Raw genomic sequence first — 25000 nt, forward strand, 5'->3', positions numbered from 1 at the left:
CCTTGTTTGTCTCGTATGGGTGCATTTCTGCTACCACCATATTTTCCACACATCAATTTAGCGATTTTATAGACATTTCTCTGCTCTCCATTTTGTGCAGCTTCCTCAGCTTCCTTTGCCAGCTCTTCCATATATGTCTTTTTGTCAGTTCGGATCTTTCTCTTGACACGACTGTTGGGTTCTGTGTATGCCGCCCTATACATCACTCGGAGTCTGGCTGATTTGCTGTCACTTACCTTCTTCTTCAGCTGGCGCCTCTCCTTGATAGCTTACCACGTGTCTGGTGTAATCCATTCTTTCTTTTTTCTAGTCTTCTGCTTCCCCAGACAAGTTTCACTTGCTTCATCAAAGATGTTCCTCGCTTGCTTCCACTGTTGATTTACCGTTTCTTCTTCTTCACTATCTTGCTCGTCTATGTTACCCAAGAATTTGGTTTTATCAACGGAGTTGATAATGTAAATTGGCCACCGTACAGAGATTCTAAAAGCTGACGTTTCGAGCGTTAGCCCTTCGTCAGAGCGAATCGAGGGATTATGGGTTACGTGTAGTTTTTATAGTAGAGTAGGAGCTACGCTATTGGTGGTAACATGGCAAAGTGAAAAATAGGAATATATTAGTTAAATGAAAAGCGTTCGTTAATACCGTGAGGATTAAGGGTGCCGATTTGAAAGATGAATTTTTGTTCCAGATTCTTGTCATTCTTCTTGAGAAGAATGACAAGGATGCATCCAAGCCAGTCGCTCGCCATTTCAATCTGCCTAACCACTCCAAAAAACACATGGCTATCTGCGGCCTTTCCCTACATCTAGGTACGACGGAAAGCCGCAAGAATCTGGAACAAAAATTCATCTTTCAAATCGGCACCCTTAATCCTCACGGTATTAACGAACGCTTTTCATTTAACTAATATATTCCTATTTTTCACTTTGCCATGTTACCACCAATAGCGTAGCTCCTACTCTACTATAAAAACTACACGTAACCCATAATCCCTCGATTCGCTCTGACGAAGGGCTAACGCTCGAAACGTCAGCTTTTAGAATCTCTGTACGGTGGCCAATTTACATTATCAACTCCGTTGATAAAACCAAATTTTTGTATACTACTTCCCCACCGACGCAGCACCACAGTTTCTTTAGAAACTACCCCTTCATTCATATGTTACCCAAGGTTTAGAACCTGTTCCTCAGCTGTAGGACAAAGGCATTTTTTTGTCCTAGGGTCTTGTAGTCTGCTGATGTCATATCTAGGGGTGGTGTTTTTATTTTACCCAGCTACTCTAACTTTCAGTCTCACCTTTGCAGTCACCAGATGATGATCACTGCTTGCATCAGCCCCTCTTCTTACTCTTACGTCAAGCAGCGAGCAGCGCTACATGCTGTTAACCATAAGATGGTCTATTTGGTTTTCATCCCGCCCATTTGGGGATGTCCAAGTGAGTTTGTTAGGAAAGAAACTACCCCCTTCATTCATTTGTTCTTCAACCGCTGCGACCAAGAAACTTGTGTTCTAGTATTTTTAAATCCTCAGATTTTTCAACACTTAGCAACAATTTAGCTTTCTGTTTAGCCACTCTCGTATTCGCCAAAACTAGGTTTTGTAGTCACAGCAATTTCACCGGCCGTTGACTCAATTCTAAAGTAATTCCTAAAGGTTTTCACTCAAACTTTCATGCTTCTATATTCTCTCACTCTAATTAATATCTTCACCAAATTCGATGCGCTGAAAATTATTTTTCGCGTAATATTATAAGGACTACAATCAGAGGTATGTGCCAAAAACGAAATGTACTTGACAGACAAATTCTTCAGTGCCGCTCCGAACTTTAGTTACAATTCCAGAAAATCTTCCGCTTACTGACTCAAAAAAAAAATGTTCACAGTAAGGGCCTAAATTTTGCCCCTATTACCAAACGCACCAATGAATTTTCTATTAAGCAAGATGTTGAAAAATTCCTTTGCCGCATTCACTTAAAAGCCTTTTTCCATGACAAAGAGGATGATTCAGACAATTCGGACAAAGATATTTCAAGTTCGCAAATCTAAATGGACTCCACCAGAGGGACAATTTGTCTCTTTAGATTTTTTCATCTAAAAATGCCGTCACGACATTCAAAAACTTAAATTCAATCGTAACACTACATTTTCCAATCTTTCCTTGGAAGAGTGGGCGGCGCTTAAAAATCGTAGTAAACGCAATGACAAGTCGAGAAAGATCTCACCTTCACAAATCAAACCTTGTCAAAGACACCATTCAGAATCTTATAGCCAGTCAAGAATTGTCGGACACTGCCACTAATCTCATCATCACCACCCCTGGAACTTCGTGCATTTACTTCTTGCCAAAAGTTCAAAAACCTAACAACCCAGGTCGCCCTATCCTGTAGTTGCCCTACCGAACTCACTTCTAGCTACTTAGACAGAATTATGACGTCTATCGTCAAATCTTTGCCATCGCACATTGAAGACAGTACACACGCTCTAGAAATTTTCCGCGATTTCAATTTCTCCGGCCAAGACAAACATATTTTCACCATGGACATTACATCTCTATACACAGTCATTCCCAATAGCGAAGGTCTTTAAGCACTTAAACACTTTTTCGATCAACGCACTGTCGAAGAACCAAGCTCGGAAACGCTATTCCGCCTTGCCGAAAAAGTTTAAGCTTAACTGTTTTTCATTCGCCGGCAGCTATTACAAACAAATTAATTGTGTAGCGAAGGGGAAAAAATGGGACCTAGCTATGCCAATCTTTTTGAAGAATATGTTGAACACCAACTATATTTTTTTTAATCAGTACAACAGCCCCAAACCTGAACTCTACGGCCATTACATTGACGACTGCATTGACGCTATTTCAGAGAAGAACTGGATAAGTTTATAACCTCCGTCAATTCCTTTCATCCGGCTCTTAAACATACCTGGGAAATTTCGGAAACTTCATTGGCTTCCCTAGATATCAAAGTTTCTATCAGTGGCAACGTGTTATGTACCAGTGTGCACTACAAACCCACAGATTCTCACAGTTGTTTGTTGTATTCATCGTTACATCCATCACATGTCAAGAACTCCATTTCTTATTCTCTATTTCTTAGACTTTGACGTCTATGTAGTGATGACTCCGATTTTCCAACAAATCAGAGGAGATGTGCCAGGTCTTCAAAAAATGTGGCTATCCTGTCTCTGTGGTCAAAGCGGGCCATCATTGCGCCCAACAATTTGATTGACAGTCAGCACTACAAACGTCACAAAAGGATAAGAATGACAGCATTCCATTCACCCTCACTTTCCATCATCATAATCACGCAGTCAAAAGTATCACTCTTAATAACTTTAAATTACTCCAAAATGATCCCGAGAGTGGTAGATTCCCTTTGGACCCTCCACTAATTTCATTCAAACGCGACAAAAATGTAGGCAACTTTTTAGTTAGAAGCGTAGTTAAAACTAACGAGCAACCCGGCATCTTCAAATGCGTGCGCTTACGATGCAAAACTTGTGATTCCCCGGTTTTGCACTGTGTACCCCTACTGCGCATAATTTCTTGCGTCATTGGCGCGCACATTAGTTCGCACACATTGATAAATTGGCGGATTTTCATTGACGCCGAGCTTAATCTGTCAAGGAATGGTTATTTTCTCCTGAACGAGCACGGTGACCCCCTCTTTTGAATGGTGTTATGTACTTGCAAATAGGTACACAGAAAACATATTTTAAGGAGAAATAAAGTTGGCCAGTAGAAGTTGCAGTGTTTATAATTATATAAATGACAAGAAAACTGCATTTGGAGCCAGACACTGAGTGTGAGGTGATGATGTAGCGGTTCTATTTGCTTACATTTTTTTTGTAAATGGAGCAATTTGAAATCACTTTTCTGGAAGATGTTGCCGCGGACAAATATGTAGGCTCAATTTTTCAGTAATATTCAGTAGCTTTTGCTACATAACAAGAATTTTTCCGGTTGATCCAGTTTTGAACGCCTCTCGCGTAATTAGAAAAAAAAATCCTTAAAATAAAGGGCATGCACCGCATCTTTTTACTGCATTTTTAAAATGTCCTGTGCATGAATATCAATTTTGCCAAGTTTGGCAGAAATCTGGATAGTACGTCATTTTCAAGGGAATTACCTTAAGACTAGCAAAATATCTGGATCTATTCGATCTGTTAAGATCACCGATCGTTTCACATGTACCTTTCTCTGCAAATGTCATTTTTATTGCATAAACGTACGTTATGCAATAAATTATACATTAATTATGAAATGGTATATGAAATGAATCATATATGAACTGCGGATATGAAATCAAGTGAACCTATGATCTTCGCAGTTATGAACGCAATTTTTACAATTGCTTAGAGAAGCCTGAAAAATTCAGGACTTCAACGGGGTTTGAACCCGTGACCTCGCGATTTTTGTGAGGAATGAATCAATGATGAAATGGTATATGAAATGAATCATATATGAACTGCGTTCATAAGTGGGAAGATCATAGCTTGACTAGAATTCATATCCGCAGTTCATATAATTATGATTCATTTCATATACCATTTCATCATTGATTCATTCCTCACGGGACCATTAGAACCCACAAATGACCAGCTCCCAACGTCATTGGCTTCATAGCTCAGGTGGTTAGAGCGTCGCACCGGAATCGCGAGGTCACGGGTTCAAACTCCGTTGAAGTCCTGAATTTTTCAGGCTTCTCTACGCAATTGTAAAAATTGCGTTCATAACTGCGAAGATCATAGCTTCACTTGATTTCATATCCGCAGTTCATATATGATTCATTTCATATACCGTTTCATCATTGATTCATTCCTCACGGGACCATTAGAACCCACAAATAACCAGCTCCCAACGTCAGTGGCTTCATAGCTCGGTTGGTTAGAGCGTCACACCGGAATCGCGAGGTCACAGGTTTAAACCCCATTGAAGTCCTGAATTTTTCAGGCTTCTCTACGCAATTGTAAAAATTGCGTTCAAAACTGCGAAGATCATAGCTTCACTTGAAATTATACATTGACGAGACGGGTAGACGACCAGGCGACCGATTCCGCGAACACCTTCACAATGTTGAGAAGAGTGATAAGGATGCATCTAAGCCAGTCGCTCGTCATTCTAATCTGACTAACCACTCCAAACAACACACGGCTATCTACTTCCAGAAATATATTTACAGTTTCTCCATTGAGTAATTTAAATAGCTGATGAAGTGCACAACTTTACCGCTGGCAGTTACATAAATATATTTTTAAATTTATTTCTTTATTTATCTATTTATCGCTTATTTATTTATCAATTATTTATTTGATTTTCTTTTCTTCAATCACTACCAGCCACCAGCTTCCAAAAGCTGATTATTATAAATTCATGCATGTCGGATCATACAGCAGAATATACTCGTGTAGTAAACACGAATGGAGAATAGACTGCCTTGTCGTCGGCGAGTACAAGGTTCGGTTATAAGTTTTGATAAATAGATTACTCTTTACCCGTGACGCCCACTTGACAAATTGCTCCGTTAACTGTGTCCGGTACCCTTGAATTCCTTGGAATCCATTTGCAGCACCAAGGAGCTTACTCCAGACCTGCATAAAAGAGATCAATAAAACGTTCAGGATAAAAGGAATAAGGTTGAATTTGCAGGATTTTGATATGTTACAGATGCAATACGAGGGGAAAATATGAATGGGCATTCGAGATGCCGAGCCCTACTCGAGCAACTGTAAATCGCATACAGATCTCCCGAGGTGTTGCAAATGAATAAGTAAAACCAAAGTCAAGCACTTTTATTCCGACTTTGTACTACTTAAAGCTATCGTCGTGTGGGGTCGTGTGTGTTAAGAACGCCAACTGCAAGGAGACTGGCAGTTGGTCATTTCAGAAAGCGAGGTGGAGTTGAATGCGAGACAAGCGAAAAAAACGCCACCTGAAGGGTGTTAAAAATATAATGTGCTTATTAATTAGTGTGCGTCATAGAGCACTAATTGTGTAAGGAATCAATCTTTCTCAGCTGCAGTAAAAATAAACACTTGAACCCACTTAGTCTGATTTCTTTCCCAAAACTGGTGCCAAGACCCGACTTGAAACATGCCTAAAGAACTATCACGACTGAGAGGAGTGAGAAGAGCATATAAAGGTAACGCAGGATATAAACAAGGCCGAACGTCTTATGAGCGCTGAAGATGACAAATCAGCAGAGCTAACAGCGATCTTCGTATCTCCAGAAGAGAAAACGAAATCACAGCTCTAGACTCAAGTATCGTACACTTGTTAGAATCAGAAGACGAAATAGCGAGAGTTGTGGAAGAAACGCTTACGCTTCAGGACAGAGTATCAGTGATCAAGACAAGGATTACAAAATACATCCAAAACAAGAATCCACCGGTAAGATCAAACCAAAATGCATCGCACGCTCCATCAACCAGCAAAAAGCACGTCAATTTACCCAAAATGACACTCAAAACCTTTCACGGGGATCCTCTTGAATGGCAAACGTTCTGGGATAGTTTTAGCGCCACAATTCATGAAAACGATGAATTATCAAACATCCAGAAGATGTCTTATCTTAACGGAATTCTAAAAGACGAAGCTGCGCGCGCGATTGCCGGATTGCCAATGACGTCGGACAATTACATTAGGGAGCTTAAGCACGCGCGTTTTTGAGACGCGGACGGCAACCGGAAGAGAGCATTTAGCGTGCCAGGACAGTGGTGTCTCCCAGATTTTTATACTAATCATCTCTAATGGGGAAAATATACTCAGCAATGTAAATGTGGTTGTGTAAAAACAAGTTAAAAGTGAAAACAGCTTACTTCCGGTTGCCGTTCGCGTCTCAAAAACGCGCGTGCTTAAGCTCCCTATTAAAGCAACAGAACTTCTAAAAGAACGTTTTGGGCAAAAGCAAGTTCTAATAAACGCACACATGGAATCGCTTATAAATGTCCCTTCACCTACGAATAACACAACTAACCTAAGAGAATTTTATGATACATGTGAATCCAATACACGTGGTCTAGAAGCACTAGATGTAAAGGCGGACTCCTACGGAAACCTTCTAATTCCAATTCTATTGAAGAAAATACCGGAAGAATTAACGCGCCTCATCTTCAGAGCTAACCCATCCGCGGACAAATGTCGAACTAAGAACGGAACTACGGAAGGAAATAGAAACGCGCGAAAGAAGTCATACAGCAGCAACAAGCGAAAGAACTCTATCAGAGGACGAGGTTCTAGTCCCAACAACAGGCACCTTTTTTTCCCACCACGGACCAAGGCGCTTGCAAAGTCAACTACCAAACCAAAAGAAAAAAACTGCTTATATTGCAACGGCTCACACAGATCTGAAAAATGCGACAAACTAAAAACCGTTGAGGAAAGGCTTGCATTCTTGCAACAACATAAAAGGTGCTTCAATTGCGCCGGTTTCAAGCATTCGTCAAACCGATGTAAATCGAAAGGGAGGTGTCTAAAATGCAAAAGAAAGCATCACACTTCAATATGTAAAGATGGTGACCAACACACGACCGAATTGAAACACGACAAGTCAACACAAGAAGGTGACCACAAGCCAGTTCACTTAGGCACAACTTATGCAGTCCTGGCCAACTGCTAGATTAAAAGGAAATACTGCACAGCTCACAGTTCGAGCCATGTTCGATACAGGATCACAAAGAACATTTATAACCAAAAATCTAAAAGAGAAACTCGAGTTGAAATCGACACGAAAGGAAAACATAAATCTCTTAACATTCGGTTCCTCTAACAGCGTCAAAAAATCGCTAGATGTCGTCACGATACACGTTCTGACAGATAAACAACAGATACAGCTCAATGCACTAGTAACACAAACTATCTGTCCCCCATTCCCCGTCACAATTGGCCGCGTCAAATTACCGTCTGAGTTACAGGGATTGCATCTTGCCGACCCGCTGAATTCCAAGAATGATCTAAACGTCGATATTCTCATCAGCAACGACAACTTCGCAAAATTAATCACAGGAAACATGAAAAAATCTGAGGATGACTGTTTGATCACCACAGAAAGCAAAATGGGATGGCTAATATCCGGCCCTATCTCGAAAGAACTTGAAAGCGATCATACAAACGCAATGCTATCGCTCGAAATACACCAAGACGAAGGAGAAAAACTAGACGAGATTTTAACTAAGTTCTGGGAGATAAACTCGGTTCCCAAAACCAATAAAGATAACGGTAACGCCGTTCACGCAAAGTTTTACAAATCTATACAATTTAACAAGGACTCTGGCAGGTATACAGTAACGCTTCCATGGCGGGACACTGCAGAGGATCTACCGTCCAACTTTGCACCCTCAAAGAAGACATTAGTTAACCTTCAATGCAGTCTAAACAAACGAAATCCAGAACTAATCAGCAAATATGACGAGCAACTGCAAAGCCAAGTGAAACAAGGATTTATCGAAGTCGTAAACGACCCATCAATACACTCAGGAAAATTGCACTATATACCACATTTCCCCGTGTTCAAGACAGATAGCTCGACCACAAAAATGCGTATAGTCTACGATGCGTCCGCGAAGAAGTCACCCACAGCATTAAGTCTCAATGATTGCCTACATACAGGCCCCAATCTAATGCAGGAACTGTCTAAAATACTGTTGACTTTCCGAATTAACCAGATAGCTTTCACCGCAGACATAGAAAAAGCTTTCTTGCAAATTGAACTAAACGAAGAAGACAGAGATGCTACAAGGTTTCTGTGGCTCAAGGATCCAACCCTACCAGTTAACCATCCAGACAATATAATAACGTACAGGTTCCGTGTGGTATTATTCGGTGCAGCACCATCACCATTCCTTTTAAATGCAACCATTCAATACCACCTAAACAGAAAGAATGACTGGATATCTAACGACCTCAAAACCTCCATTTATATGGATAACGTATTATCGGGAACGAGTACCCCTCAACAGGCGATAGAGTACTACACATCGTCAAGACAATGACTTCAAAGAGGCTGGTATGAATCTCAGACAATGGACCAGCAATGACGACACCATGAACAAGATAGCATCCCAAGACGGAGCGTGTGCAGAAGCCGTTACCAAGGTCTTGGGACTGGTCTGGAATTCTAATACCGACACATTATCACTATTGCTAGATAAGCTAATTCAAGAAATCCACGCGCTACAATCCACAACCAAACGTTCCGTATTAAGTCTATCTTCTAAACTGTTTGATCCACTCGGTTTTGTTGAACCAGTTTCAGCAAAAGGTAAAATAATGATGCAAGAACTATGGAAGATGAAAATACCATGGGATACGGAACTCCCACAAAACTACAGAGAAAAATGGTTAAAATGGCTAAGTGAAATCAAAGAACTCACTTCCCTACTAATTCCTAGACAATACCTCACTAACGATAACGAAAAGGCACAACTTCACATCTTCTGCGACAGCAGTCAGCTAGCGTACGGAGCGGTAGCTTACCTCAGAGGAACAACAACCAACACCTGCAGCTTTGTCATGTCAAAAAGCAAGGTAGCCCCTCTCAAACAACACACTCTGCCAAGACTAGAATTGCTTGCTGCCTTACTGGGAGCTGAACTATGGGAATTCCTATCACAGACCTTACAACCCAAGATGATAATAACAGAATACTACATGTGGAGTGATTCTCAAATCGTATTAGCATGGATAAAATCCTCCAAACCCCTTCAACAACAATTTATTCAGACTCGAGTCGCGAAGATTAAAGACAAGACCAGTAGTTCCCATTGGGAATATTGCCCTACAGCTTCTAATCCAGGGGACCTATTGACCAGAGGAATGGACAGTCGAACATTTCTCTCTAAAACGACAAGTTGGTTTAAGGGTCCTTCATGGTTACCCAAAGAAAAAACGGAGTGGCCAGAGATACGACAAAGATACAAGAACAAGAACACGAAGAAACCGAAAGTGCGCAAACAATTTCCTACCTCGCGACAAAAGCCAAGAGTTCAAATCTCGTAAATGTAATCGACATTGCTAAATATGGTACACTAACTAAAGCAATACGAGTTACAGCTACTGTCATGAAGTTCATCAGCCGACTAAGAAAGGGACCTGAACTCGAAACTCAGATTACAAGCTCAGACATGAAAAAGGCCCTAGCTGCATTGATACGAGCTGTTCAACAATCCGCGTATAGCGGGATTATAACCCAACTTCAGACAAACAGAATGACGAGCCTTCCACCTTTAGTCGGTCAGCTTGGTCTCTACATAGATGAACAAAAATTGTTACGTTGTCGCGGTCGACTGAAATACGCACCACTACAAGGCAATACCAAATACCCAATTCTCATACCGAAAGACACATACTTAGCTGAACTCATCATGAGAGCAACCCACTTGATGCTCATGCATGCTGGAGTCCGTGAAACACTTACCCAGTTACGGCAGACCTATTGGATCCTGAAAGGACGACAGCTTGTGAAACGAACCTTACATCAATGTGTGACATGCAAGAAAGCAGAGGGAAGACCTTTTCGATCGGTCAACTTTCCACCACTACCACAGCCAAGGGTCACCGGATCCCAACCTTTTCAAGTGACAGGAGTTGATTATGCAGGCCCCTTGTATGTCCGCAAAAATAAAACAGAAACCTCTAAATGTTATGTTTGTCTATTCACATGTGCAGCCATTCGAGCTGTACATCTGGAACTCGTAGAAGACAAAACCGCAAACGCATTTCTTAAAGCATTCACAAGATTTATAAGTAGAAGAGGAGTACCAGAGTGTATCATCTCCGACAACGCCCAAACTTTCCAAGCAAGTTCAAAAGTACTACAACCTCTAAAAACTCAAATACTTAAGGAAGCAGAGTGTCAGAAATTCCTTGCAAACCACGGTATAAAATGGAATTTATCACGGAAAGAGCGCCGTGGTGGGGAGGGTTTTATGAAAGAATGATTGGATTGATGAAGCGAAGACTAAAGAAAACGATCGGAAGAGCCTCCCTAAATGCAGTAGAGCTTGCAACAATGCTTACTGAAATCGAAGCAACACTGAACAGCCGACCTCTTACATACACCTATGGTGATATCGATGATGGTCCACCCCTGACGCCATCACACTTTTTATGTGGTCACAGATTGTTGGCACTTCCCTGCCCAGAATCAACAGAGTAAGATCCTGAATACTTACCAAACGATTTGACGCCAAATGAATTTACAAAGAAATTCAGATATCACCAATGGCTTATGCAGATGTTCTGGAGGCAGTGGAGAAACGAATACCTTACTAGCCTTGTGAACATCATTGGACGAGGAGAGCGAGTTATAACCAAAAAATCAAAGTTGGAGACATGGTTTTGATACATGATGACACGTCACGCAATCATCTTGGTTCCATCATAAAAATACATCGTGCAAAAGATGATCTGATAAGAGCAGTGTCATTGCGTGTGAGCAATGGCAGAGAATTGTCAAGACCAATTGAAAAGTTATATCCACTAGAGATACATTCAGATGAAAAGGAAGAGTTGACTAAGCAGACATCACTAAACAAAGAGCATGAAATTTGTCTCGATAAGCAAACCCGTCCTAAGCGAGCAGCAGCGCAAGTTGCAGCTCAGAAAATCAAGAACCTGTCCCATTAATGTTTCCTAAAAACCGTACCTATTTTCTTCTAAGATATCTATGACAGTCATCTCATCTCGGCCGCCCGGGAGGGTGTTAAAAATATAATGTGCTTATTAATTAGTGTGCGTCATAGAGCACTAATTCTGTAAGGAATCAATCTTTCTCAGCTGCAGTAAAAATAAACACTTGAACCCAGTTAGTCTGATTTCTTTCCCAAAAAAGGGGAAAGCGGGATTTGCACACGTGACACCTGCATGAGAATCAGTGTCCTAACTACCCCTGTTCTGTGTAAGTTGTGGTACATTAAGAACTATTCCGTATATAAGGATGCGGTTTTTTGGGAAAATCGGAAAACGGATTCTTGAATCCAAAAACGGATCATGAATCCAAAGTATCCACACTCGAGGAGGATACTTCGAATCAAATCTAAATCCGGATTTTTGAGATTCACCTCTTCAGCGTTTTCTTAGGATAGGATCTGAATAAAAATTTTTGACAAGCGGCAAAATGATACACAACAGCTACCGTGTATGACACTTTCGCCCAAATGTTTTTCTAGCGCCGTACTTACCGTCCGATCGAAGATACGAATAGGTCAAAAATAAAATCTGAATAAAAATTTTTGACAAGCGGCAAAATGATACACAACAGCTACCGTGTATGACACTTTCGCCCAAATGTTTTTCTAGCGCCGTACTTACCGGCCGATCGAAGACACGAATAGGTCAAAAATAGTTGGGTTTCCTGCAAATTCCACACCAGAAATTACACTAAAAGTTTCTTGACAACAATAATATTGTTAGCACCATTCATACAGCTAAATGTAAACTGCAAAAATACCCTCTGTATTCGATTGGTGCCTTAGCACGCATAATTTTCTTCATTTCTTTTTATCGATCGCTAAGGTTTTTTTTTTCTGTTCGGGTTGAATTTTCATTGAAGAATTTCTCCAAAACAAACTAGTTAACAGCAATTTTTTTTCTTTTGTTTGTTTGTTTTTCAAATTGCACGCAACTCTGGGTTTCTTTTTTCGAATTTTGCGTTTTTTTGAAGCCCAAAAATCCATTTCATCTTAGATTGCAAATCTGTTTTGGATTTTCCCAAAAAAAAGCACCCTAAGGGTCTGTTCACATGGAGGTGAGAGATCCCGGGAAGGTGAGGTACCCCGCCTCGGTGGGGTAACCAATCTCTCCATACAATTTCTCTTTTTTTTCTTGGTTGTGTTCACATGAGGGTACCTCACCGAGGCGGCTTGCCCAGTCAGCCGGGCCGGGTAACCTGCTAAGGGGGGTGAATTTTCTCCATGTGAATGCTGAATGGGGGTACCCCGCAACACAATATTGCATGTCAAGGCTCCCTTTTTTTGACTAAGGGTAGGCGAGGTACCTCTCCTACCTGGGGCCTCCCAGCTCCATGTGAACAGGCCCAAAAAGTCATTCTATAATTTAGATACTTTTTAACTGTTCAAAAGGTATACACCTGACCTGAATACTGCATTTCCATTGGCTGTCACCATTTCAACCACTTTCTGAATTTTACAATCCGTCTGAAAAGTGAACTCTTAGGCCTAATTTATACGTTGCCCTATCATCGAATTTAATTCAGACGAAATTAAATTCCAATTAAATTCGTCCTTCCGTCGACGTTAATTGTGCTGTGGTTTCACGCGTTAATGCGTCGAGTTGTGGTCGAATTTATTTCTCAGCTGGAATGCAATAAACCTGGTCAGAGGTGCAAATTAAAACTGTACGAAAACAATGTACGCGACAATGGTGCAACGGATAAACTGATGACGTTTTAAAGATATTTTATCCGTCTTCTTAAGACGGATAAAGCGTCTAAAACAAGTTTAATTTAAGGGCCATTTAACAGACGAATTGAACTCGTTTTAGATGTCGCTTTATCGTCGAATTTATTTTAAAGTAGGACCTAGAATTAAGCGACGTATAAACTAGGCCTTAATGAAAGAAATGCTAGAAAATTTCCTTGGTTTCAAAAGTCCTAGCGTATCATTAGCATAGACGGCAAGTTAAATTACAGCAAATAAAAACAAAACGGGAAACTGGTTATCATTTGTTTTCATTAACATTGAAACCATGTTCTTCTTGCGCGCCTCTGGGAACCAGACGATGGAGAAATATTTAGTTACGAAACTGAGTAAATCATACTTGAAGCTCCCGTTCCATGTCGGCTTTGTCCATCTCAGATTGAAATTCGTCTTCAATTTTCTTGCCAAGGCTCTCTAAAAGTCTGCTAGTGATGTTTCCTTTCAAAGATTCTCTTTCTTGAGACTGGTTTTTTTCACTTTCTCCGAACTTGTGGATGCTTAAAAATAACAGCTGTATTGATAGGCAGACGGTGTCCACATCGCTAAGGAGATTAATACTTTTGATGCACTTCGTGGTCAGCTTCAAACACACATCAACTGTGAATTCTGTGATCTCCATGGGGTATCTGTCGGGAAAAGACTTTTTATCACACATCTCATCCTTCACTAGTATGTGAATAGCATGCAGTCTGTGATATACATAGAAATAGAACCTCCCAACATGCTCACCTATCTTGTTTCGGCTCCAAAATAATGATCATGGCGTTCATACACTCCTCGACAATCTTCACCTAGCACATAAAAAAAAACAAACCATAAGATCGACAGGGAATTTCTTAAAACATAACGAATGAACACAAATGGCGAAACGATAAAAGGCAAATACTAATTGCAAGTGTTTTAAGAAGAGCAAATCATGAATGGCTAAAATGACAACGGTTCTCAATCACTTATTTATTTCCTAACCATTTCCTTTGACGTCAGACTTTCAGGGAAGAATGATACCAAAGCGATGCAGATATCGGAAACGTGAAATATTCCAGTGGAAACAAACTCACTGAGCCTCCAAACGGGAATGGCATGCAAAAAAGTCCTCTTAAAGAGACGATCAACTTCAAAAGCTGATTCCAGGAGAGGCCACATTTGAGAGAAATCCCTGAAAATACAAAAAAAAGTAAAGAAATTAGGTTTTCTTTCGATACTTTCTTTGGTTGAGCTTTTGTCTTCATGTCGCTAATTTTCATGTTTATAGTGTTGTTTACGGCAGGGGGTGTGCCCGAGCGGTTACTGAGGGCAAATTTGATTGTAGATGTAGATTATACAAGAATTCTTAAGGGATAAACAAGGTTTACACTGGGATTGTAAAAGTCCTGGTCTAAACCACAGTTTCGCAATAAGTTTCCGTTATTTAGACAAAGTTCACCTTAGTCAAGGGTTACACGGGGTTTAGACAACTATAGAAAACTATGGGGAAAAATTACAGATACTCATTGTTGGAAAAGATCTCTTACCGAGTAAACGTACATACCAATCATTACGTTAACAAGGTCATGATTATATATTACCACGCATTCGCACAGAGCGCTTTAAGCGTTGCTTTGTAAATAGATATCTTTTAAAATTTATGTAGTTTAATTCCTTTAGGTAAAATCGTATTTTTTACAGAGTATCCCTTTTTTTGAATTCTAAACTCGCACGTATGTCTGCAAGTGTTTGTTTTAATTCATGGATTAATAACTATTTATCATAATCATCACCATTAGCCAGCAATTAAACAACAAAGCAAGCTAACCCTCTTTATGGGCAGTTTAAGCCATTTCACTTTTGCCTCACTTCACAAAGGCATAAGTGAAAGGGCAAGATACAGACGACTACGTCAATGGGGCATTCATCTTACTGCGACTTCAAAAAATGTAACTTAAGGAGGCTCCCTAGATTTTTAGGGCCGCGCGCAAGCTGGGCACTAGTATGGGGCGTAAAGCCAAAATTGCGCTCGTTTTTTTAATTTTTGTGACGTCAGTGTGACCAAATCTGTAAAATTGCTAATTTTCTCGAGTTCCCTTAGGTAATTTGTTTTTTTGAAAATTGGCTCAGTTCTAACATACAGTTCCTATCAAATACCAAAAATGTGTCAGAATCTGTCAGGGCTAATCGACTATATTAAGAAAAAAATGACAAATTACAGAATACTGGCAAAACCGTCTAAACGACCTTGACTTTTTACCACTTCGAAATATCAGGCAATATCATTTCCATAATGTGGCAAAGAATAAAAAAAATTCACCGAAGAAAAGAATAAGTATTAAGAAATTTAGGTCAAAAATAAGAATATGTCTGCCTGTCAATAGATGCAATGTCGCCATGGTAACGGCCATAATCGAACCATTGACACCAAAAATATAAGCCTTATTATATCGGTACCCATACTGGTAAATCTCTACAGGTAAAACTTTAAGAGGAATTAACTACGTTTCCTTTTTTAACTTGTGCCCTGAAGTAGGGGTATTCGCAAAATAATACTCTAGGGAGCCACCTTAAGGGACAGGCCTAATCCTCTTGAAGAGTACAATGATGACAATCACAGACGCTTTCGCTTTCGTAAGCAATAGGTCCCCCCATGTCACGCATGCAACAAGTCCTCATCGCATTACGCTTCTAGGTAGACTTTTTTTACAAATAGAAGTTTTTTACAAATTGTCCGCCAATCATTATACTTTTCACTTTTTAACTTGATAATGGCGTAAGGGTGGGAAGGCACGAGGGTTCATGTTGCAGGGACAAGGTGCAGCGACAAAAAGGCATGTAGTACACACTGAGGCGAGATGCATTAGGATCGAGTACCGGGGACATGTAGCAGAGATAAAATCAAAACATTTGCACACACATGAAAATGTTGCGGGTACGTATTTCGGGGATATGTTGCAGCAACATTTGTTTGCGCAAATGTTGTGATTTTGTCTCTGCTACATGTCGCCAGTACACGTCCCTGCTACATGTCGCCGCAGTGTGCACTACACAGGTTTTTTCTTGCTGCAACATGTCCCTGCAACATGACCCCTCGTGTCTGCCCACCTTTACGTAGCGCCGAAACGTCGTTCGCGTTTTTAAATGTATTTTATAAACCTTTTAGCGTTTAACCTCTTCATCAGTTCATTTTTTAAATCTCAAAAAGGCAAAGTTCTATGAGTGAGTTCTGTGAGTGTTTGTCGCACTCTTTTCCCGTCTTTAAATCAATTCTCTTCCAACATGCTCAAAGTGCCTTCAAATCCCTGTGATTTCCACTCGGGTTTACTGTGTTATAGCGATCTAAAATTGCATTCCATACCGTAAATCTTTTTTCTTTAACGTACTCCCTTTATCGTAATTCTTGTTCTTAATCTCTTGAAACTGTTGCCCTAGTTCCGAAATGAGTTACTGCGTTTTCCTCCTCGTAAAAATTTGTTGTCCTGCTTTTTCTTATTGGCATGCTTAGCTCCACGCAAATTAATCAAATGAATTTATATGTAATTTGTAATGCATGCTGAAGGTACCACCACAGCAGGACTTGCAAAAGCACCATTTAACCATGGACCTCGTGAAATTCGGTTCGTCTGCGTCTTAATAATGGGAATTAAATCAAGTTTAGGCGTGGTTTATGAATAACTCATCTAAGCCGTGGGCAGTCTTAACCCTTTCTTTCCCGTAAGTGCCAACGACACATACAGATTTTACTCTGTCTAACACCAGACGATTATACTCGTCCATGGGGAACCCCTTGGGAATGAAAGGATTAAGCCAGACCTACCCTACACTTCGCATAAAATAATTGGCCCTAGGCTGCCTGCTGCACGACGTAAGTCATTGTCGTAAATGGTCTAGGTAAGTGTAGTCCTGAAAAAAGCTGTTTGAGATGACAGTGACGTTTCGACAACCTGAACGGACGTAATCTTCAGAGTCAAGTGATTTGTGTAACATCAGTAGATACCATAAGAACTCCGGTCATAGATGTCATTGGTCAATTTATTTGTGTTGTTATTGGTCGACTGTCAGTTGAGCCTAGATGTAATTGGCTGGGAAGACTAAGCAGTGATTGGTGCGTTTCGATCCAGCTGTAGGTCTAGGGTCTGTAGGTTTATCGTAGAATACGTTGGGCAGTACTGTGATAGAGTAAATCAGTGCGTTATTTTTCTGTTGTTGATGTCGTCGATGAGTCGTTTGTAGGGTGCGGCAGGTTGTAGGCATCGGTTTAGTGGTGTCTGTTCTAAGTTAGTTCCAATACGTAAGTCATTTTCGGTTTGCGTATTTTGAGATATTTTTTTTCCCATTAACACAAATTACATTTTGTGTTAATGCTAATACAAACAATTGTTTGGGCCATGGTCGTCCCACATTTGACTGAAAGGAAGATTTCAAGGATATTTTTGCCTGCTCCAACTATAAAATCTGGCAATGTATATTGATGGTGTTCATAGTGGAATTACTTTCAGTTTTTGTATAGCGTTGTTGTTAGGGTTACGTTGGCTAGCTAAAAAGTACAGAAATCGATTGTACTTAATTAACCCTTTTACTGCCGAGGGCTTCCCCATTGACAAGTAAAATCGTCTGGCGTTAGACAGAGTAGAATCGATTGTACTTAATTAACCCTTTTACTGCCGAGGGCTTCCCCATTGACGAGTAAAATCGTCTGGCGTTAGACAGAGTAAAAAAGTGTCAATTTGCATTTTTTGGCGGTGAAAGGGTTAACAATAGTCATATGGGCTTTGCACCACAACATTAATATTCCTTCTCTATGGAGAAGATAAATTTCTTACTGCGTAGCAGTCGCAGATTGTTGAAATTCTGTAATGCAGAGCTTCTCGGCTCCCCACCAGGCCATGGTATTTGGCCATCCAGCCATGTCTGGTTCCTGAAAGGGTTTTGACTCGTCTCTTAGGAAATGTAGTATTGGTACCGCCAAAAGCCACTCTGGATGGGATTCCCAGGCTTGCTTTATTAGAAGATTACAAAGATTCTCAATTGCATCAGCTGCATATCTAATAAAATAGTTATACTGTCATGATCACTAATTACTGAGACTTGGAGAAAATAATACCCTGAAGAAGGTGTTAAGATATATTGATAACTAGGATGCAAAAACCAAGGTAGGGCGAAAGGAATCATAAGGAATAACAAATTCTAAATTCCATTTCATTTTCCACGAGCCACAAAGGCAAACTGCAGTTGGAAATACTCACTTTCTGAGATCATCGCTAAATTCACCTAGGACAGCCTCGTAAAGAGAACACTTTTTCTCCGTTAGGTCGGCATCAAGTGCTAAGCATCTCAACAGTAAGATGATTTCTTCTCTTTTCAAGTCGATCTTGTACTTTTCCACAATCAAAATAATGGCTAGTGATGACACAACTGCAGATGTGTGTTGCCTTGAGCCAGCATTGCAGTTCTTCAAAACTTGAAAGTTTGCGTGCATCTTCCGTTTGAAATAGTCAATTAATGCCTTGAAGGTATAGAAACACAAGAAAAATAAAATGTAGGGCCACCTAGTCGGTCCTTTAGGTAATATAATTTTTTTTTATGGAATCAAAAACGGTTGTCAACCGTGTCTTTCACCTCTGCAACCTGGGTTCAACCCTGGCCTCGAGGTCATATGTGGGCTGAGTTTCAGTCGATCTCAATCTGACTCCGAGGGTTTTCTCCGAGTTCTCTGATATTTCTCCCTCATTAAAATCGAGTCTCAGTTAATAATATCCAAGAGGATACCCTCAAAAGGGATAACCTCTGGTATCTCTCCCTTCCATTGTGTTAAATGAATAAAGTTTCGTCTCTCTCTCTCTCTCTCTCTCTCTCTCTCTCTCTCTCTCTCTCTCTCTCTCTCTCTCTCTCTCTCTCTCTCTCTCTCTCTCTCTCTCTCTCTCTCTCTCTCTCTCTCTCTCTCTCTCTCTCTTTCTAGCTTAAGCATCATTTGACATGCACTCACAAAGTATATTGGTCCTTACCCCCTTCCCCCCCCCCCCCCCCATACCAATGTTAATAATATTTTTAACAAACATTAGAATTGCGGGAGGGGGAAAGTAAGAAGAATTTAATCATAATAAATAACAATAAACTTTATCCCACAGACAAATTAGAGCGTCACATTTTCCCAACGAGTTTTGTCCAAGATTGTAGCTCGCTCGTATGCCAACAAAGCATTAGCTCTATGGCCCGTTCTCTCTCGAATCAATTTTCCTTCCCACTTTATTTTGGAACAATCTCTTTTATCAGATAAATCACTCCTGCTTGTGTATTAAATAGTAAACAATGAACGTTTTGTCAGACGGTCTGTTACTTGTGTAAAAAATGTGATAGCCGGAAAATTGAGCGACTCTAGAAGAGAGTGCTTGGATCAGTATATTGTGATAAAAGTAGTGCATATGACGAACTTCTTGTGAGAGCTAAACTCCCTTAACTCCTGAACAGAAGACTTCCGGAGATAGCAATGATAATGTACAAAAAAAAAGTATAAATTATGCCCTAGTGATATATTTATAAGTTATAACCTGAGAAATTCGGATAATTTTATGATTCCGATAAGAAATATTAACACCTATGGGAAACAAAGTATTCGATATATTCGTGCTGTAATATGGTCCACACTAAGAGTTCTGAAACACTTGCTTCTTTTAAGAACCTGGTGAGAAAAGTGCACATTGAGAGCCTCCTAAGAACTGACACCCGTAAGAACTGCCATCTGTGTGACTCTCAGGGCAATTTATGTGGTGGGCAGGGTTTTCGAGTTTGTTTATTTTTGTTTGATTTTTTTAAGTAGTTGTGTAGTTAGGTGTTCACAATTAGTTTACAGTCGGTGTAAGCTAGGCTTTTGACACATATAAGTCTGATGATGATGATGATGATGACAGTGAAAACGTATGCCATATGGATCACTATTTAGCCAACTTGGGGCGTCGAACGTAACCCAAGAGGCCCTAAGGCTAACAACTCTGTAACTAGTATAATATACAATATATAATAAATAAACTAAAATTGCTAAAAATTTCTCTCTTCACTCTTCTGCTATCCTCAAGACATCACTTTCAGTGTGCGGGTAATGTTCAGGATGTGCGAGATGCATCCGGAGTAGAATCTCTCCTCCTTGAGCCCCGAACAGTTCCCTCATAGCCTCGTCTACCTCATTGGACCACCCTCCTAGGACATCTATGATGATGTTATACTGCCGAATGTCATATCCTGGGAACTGGTGCTTGAGTTCCCAGCGTAGGGGGCTATACTTGATGATGATGATGATGATGATCACTATTATTATTTGCAGTGTACACGTATGGATGCTCTAACATTAAAAGTACATAGGGTGCAAAGCGTACCCTATGTCCTTTTACGGAACGTAAGTCTCTAGGAAAAGAGGCGTTTTAAAATGATCAAATACATTAAAAAAAATAAATTAAAGGGAAATACAATCCTTGAAATTCTCTAATACTCTTTAATTCCTAAAGTTCGTAAAATTATTTTGACAGTGGCCTTTAAGGCCCGCGCTACGTTAAGCGAACTTGAGATAATAGCTTCCAGCATCCTTCTCAGGACTTTCTTTCCTCTAGTGCCCACAAGTTTCTTTGTTGTCTTCTCTAATTCTTCAGACCAACCGCCAGCACATCAATCACTAGGTTGCATTGTTCCACGACATAGCCAGGGTACTGCTTCCTTAACTCCCAGCGCAGTGGAGCATACTTTTCCGTCTTCTCCCTCTCCTTCTTCCTACGGTCATCATCGTCATCATCATCATCATCATCATTATTCAATTCGATTCTCTCCAGTTGTTCCACTGGGTAATGTTTATTGTCTTAGCAACTCCCCTTGGCTTAGAGACACAACACTTTCCGTAACAGGTGAGCAATTCCAAGGATGGCCGATAATTGTACACTTTTTAGGAAGTAAGGTACATCTAGCTTGCCAAACCGACCCAGGTCTTTGCACCTTTTGATATGCTTCCAAGAGCACCAATCACAATAGGTATTATTGTGACTTTCGAGGCTCCATGAATCCTTCTGATTTCAAATGCTAGTTCCTGGTACTTTTCAACCTTCTCCTCTTCAGTTCTGGTGATGTTCTGGTCCCTGGCACAGTTATGTCAATAAGTCTCCATTTCTATGTGTCTTCATGCACTAGAATACTATCTGGCCGATTATGTTTCAGCACTTTGTCTGTGTAGATAGTCATGTCCCAGGTAATCCTCACCAGGGCCACCTTGTAGTGGCGCTTCCTATACTCTCTCTAGGCAAGCTTCTTGCATCCACTGACAATGTGTTGTACTAGTACTGTTTCAGTGGCATCTCCACACAATCTACACAGTGGTGTCTCTGAGGTTTTATCTATGCTGCACTTGATTGAGTTTGTTCTTAAAGCTTGTTCCTGAGCAGCAAGAATCAAACCTTCTGTCTCCTTTTTTAAGAATCCATCCCTGAGCCATCTCCAAGGCTCCTCTCCAGCTTCATCTGATATTTGTTGGACAAACGCACCTTTTAGGACTTTCTCCTTCCAGTTTTTAACTTTCTCGTCTTTCCTCCTCCTCTCATAGTCCTGCAGACTCCCTTCAACAATCACTTTCTCCTTCAACGCAGCTTGAAGCATCCACTCTGTGCTCTCTCTTAGGTAGCCATGAAGGGATTTCCTCCCCCTTCTTACACACTCCTCGCTGCCGATCAGTCCTCTTCCACCTTCCTTTCTTGGGAGGTACAGCCTCGCAACATTTCTCCTGGTGTGCAGACAGCCATTCATTGCCAATATCTTCCTAGTTCTTCTTTCCATGTCGGCTACCTCCTCCATCCAGTCCACAATCTCCGCACTGTAGCGTACTACACCTACAGCCCAGGTATTGATGCTATCGATCAAATTTCCTCCATTGAGTTTTGATCTACAAAGGTTCTTGACTCTTCTGATATACTCCAATGTTATCTTGCCTTTCATCTTGGTGTTGAGAGTCTGGTCCAACTGTAAGATGCCAAGGTATTTGTAGCCTTCCTCCTCTATTTCCCCGATATGCTGGTCGTCGGGTAGTTCTATTCCGCTACTGCCAACTTGTCTTCCCCTTCTCATTTCCAGGAAAGCACACTTGTCTAGCCCAAAAGACATCTTAATGTCTTGCGAGAAGATCCTTACTACCTGAACAAGTGAGTCTAGCTGATCTTTGCTAGCTCCGTACAGCTTCAGATCATCCATGAATAGTAGGTGGTTAACGGGCTTCATGTCCTTTGCCAGTTTGTATCCAGCCATCATTTTTCGTAGTACTAGGGTCAAGGGTAACATGGTCACTATAAACAGTAATGGTGACAAGGAGTCACCTTGAAAAATTCCTCTCCTAATGTCCACCTGCCCGAGAGCCATTCCTCCTGATGTCAATACTGTCTTCCAGTTCACCATGCTGTTGCTGATTATAGAGATCATATTCTTGGCAGCCCCAACCATCTCCAGACATTTCAGGATCCATGAATGCGGCACAGTATCATATGCCTTCTTGTAGCCTATCCAAGCCATTGACAAGTTTATCAACCTTCTCCGGCAGTTCTTCAGGATTGTCTTGTCTACAAGCAATTGATCTTTACTTCCTCGGGATCCCTTCCTGCACTCCTTCTGTTCATCTGTTAGCAGTCAATTCCTTTCCAAGTGGTGGTATAACTTCTCTCCCATAACTCCTGTCAAGAGCTTCCACATCATGGGTAGGCAGGCAATAGGGCGGTAGTTGCTGGCCTGGGCACTCTTCGCTGTGTCCTTTTGTATCAAAACTGTTCTTCCCCTGACCATCCACTCTGGTACATTCCCTTGAAATATACAGTCTTGCATGCACTCTTGCAATCTAGAGTGCAATCCCGTCAGTTTCTTAAACCAGAACCCCTGAACAAGATCGGGGCCGGCTGCCTTCCAGTTTGCCATCTTGCTCACTCCATTTCTAATATCCTCCAAAGTGATGCTGATATCTTCTTGCACCTCTATTGTACTGCGCTCCACCTCAACACCTTCAAGCCAAGATGCTCTCTCATTGTGACCGACTTCCTACAACGAGATCTTGCTCCAGAAGGTTTCTTCTGCGGGATCAGGTAACACCGTTTCTCCTCGTTCCTTTCCATCTAGTTTTTTTGTAGAACAGCTTCTTATTGGTTCTAAACAGGTGGTTCTGTTTCAACTGTTGACATCTCTCGTCGTATCTTTTGATCTTAACTCCACTTGCCTTGATCCTCTCTTTCAACATGCCTGAGACATACAAAGTGCCCCTTTCCTCAAGATGATACTTTCTGTTCAACCTTTCCCTCTCTCTTTGTTTCAGCCTCATGTTTCCTTTTCGGACCTCCTCAATCTTGCTCAGGTCTTTTCGTCAAGTTTCGATATTCCCCTTAATCCGTCTCTTCCAGAATGGCTCTTCAGTTCTTCTCCCTTTCCTCCCTTTTAGCATTCCCATTCTTTCTGTAGTAACATATGCAGCTGCATAAATTAAAGAATTCAGTTCAGTGAAGTTGTCCGTCCGAATCCTTTTGACGGGTTCATTGATTTTTCCAATTTCTGCTTTCACCTTCGTTCTTTCGCATGACTTTAGTGATGGTAATCCTATTCTCTGTTATAGTTGTATAATTTCTAGGATCCTATCCCAAAGGGCTTCCAGTTCTTGGCTGACCTCTTCTTGTAATTCTTCAGCAATGAAAACTCTGGGTTCGTCTTCACGTTGGTGTTCTTCTTGGGTATCAGATGTTGTTGCATGGTCTGGTGCATCTGTGGTATGAAGCTCCGTAGTTTCAGTCTCCTAATATTCATAGTCTGGTGTATCTGTTGCATGGAGCTCTGTACATTACATAGTTTCAATCTCCTGATGTTCATGTCTTACTCGCATGGCTATTTCCTCTTGCTCCAACGTCTCTAGCCACTTCTTGTTCTTAATCTGGCGTATTTGATCAGTCAATATCTGCTCGGTGACTTCTGCTTGTTCGTTGTTGATGTTATGGGCTTTCCATAGGTAACAATTATTTTCTGTACCCTCGCCTCTCTGGTTCACTCCTGATGTAACATTCACACAACCGTTTGTTATCCTCCTTTGACCCTCCTAATCTCTTCTATAGTTGTTCAGCAGTAGCAGGATGACGACCCTGCCAGCGCTGCTGATCCACAGGACACTTGCCGGACGCGACACCTTCACTACAAGCTCAAGTCCCGTTGACGTCGTTAGTGTGAAATTCAATATTTGACATTCTCTCATCAAATGAGGTTGTTGTAACCCTAAAAAGGGTGGCTTTTGGGCTGTTGGCACTTGCCAAAGGTGCCACCCAAGACTCTAGTGGGCGGGAGCATCCATATTCCAGTGGTAGGCCAAGGCACCCACCTGTTCTACCCCAGTGCCCCATCATTATCATTATCATTATCATTATTATCACTGCAGAAATTTTTAGAAACAACACAACACTTTTTTAAAATTTAAAAACATGTTTCAACAGAAACTTCTCTCATCTTCAGTTTAAATTACAAAGTACAGAGTTGAATATATAGTGTGAGCCAAAATGCTAATTAACTATAAGAACAAAAGGAAACATGACAATGTAAAATGTTACAAAGAA

The 25000-nt window shown here is 40.9% G+C and overlaps 1 protein-coding gene across 2 annotated transcripts in view; it reads right to left on the bottom strand.

The window, feature by feature from the left end:
* The window catches only part of LOC138027547 (E3 ubiquitin-protein ligase rnf213-alpha-like), a 198357-nt gene that overhangs the window by 124068 nt on the left and 49289 nt on the right, over positions 1-25000 (bottom strand). For both annotated transcript variants that reach the window (XM_068875097.1, XM_068875094.1), the window contains exons 7-12: positions 18650-18909; positions 18227-18448; positions 14403-14592; positions 14166-14227; positions 13777-14062; positions 5496-5591 (exon numbers count right to left, since the gene is read on the bottom strand). In XM_068875097.1, coding sequence (XP_068731198.1) covers positions 5496-5591; positions 13777-14062; positions 14166-14227; positions 14403-14592; positions 18227-18448; positions 18650-18909 — 1116 coding nt within the window. The remainder of the gene's footprint in view (positions 1-5495; positions 5592-13776; positions 14063-14165; positions 14228-14402; positions 14593-18226; positions 18449-18649; positions 18910-25000) is intronic.

This window comes from Montipora capricornis, chromosome 2 (genome assembly GCF_036669925.1).
Source record: "Montipora capricornis isolate CH-2021 chromosome 2, ASM3666992v2, whole genome shotgun sequence".
Classification (NCBI taxonomy): Eukaryota; Metazoa; Cnidaria; class Anthozoa; order Scleractinia; family Acroporidae; genus Montipora; species Montipora capricornis.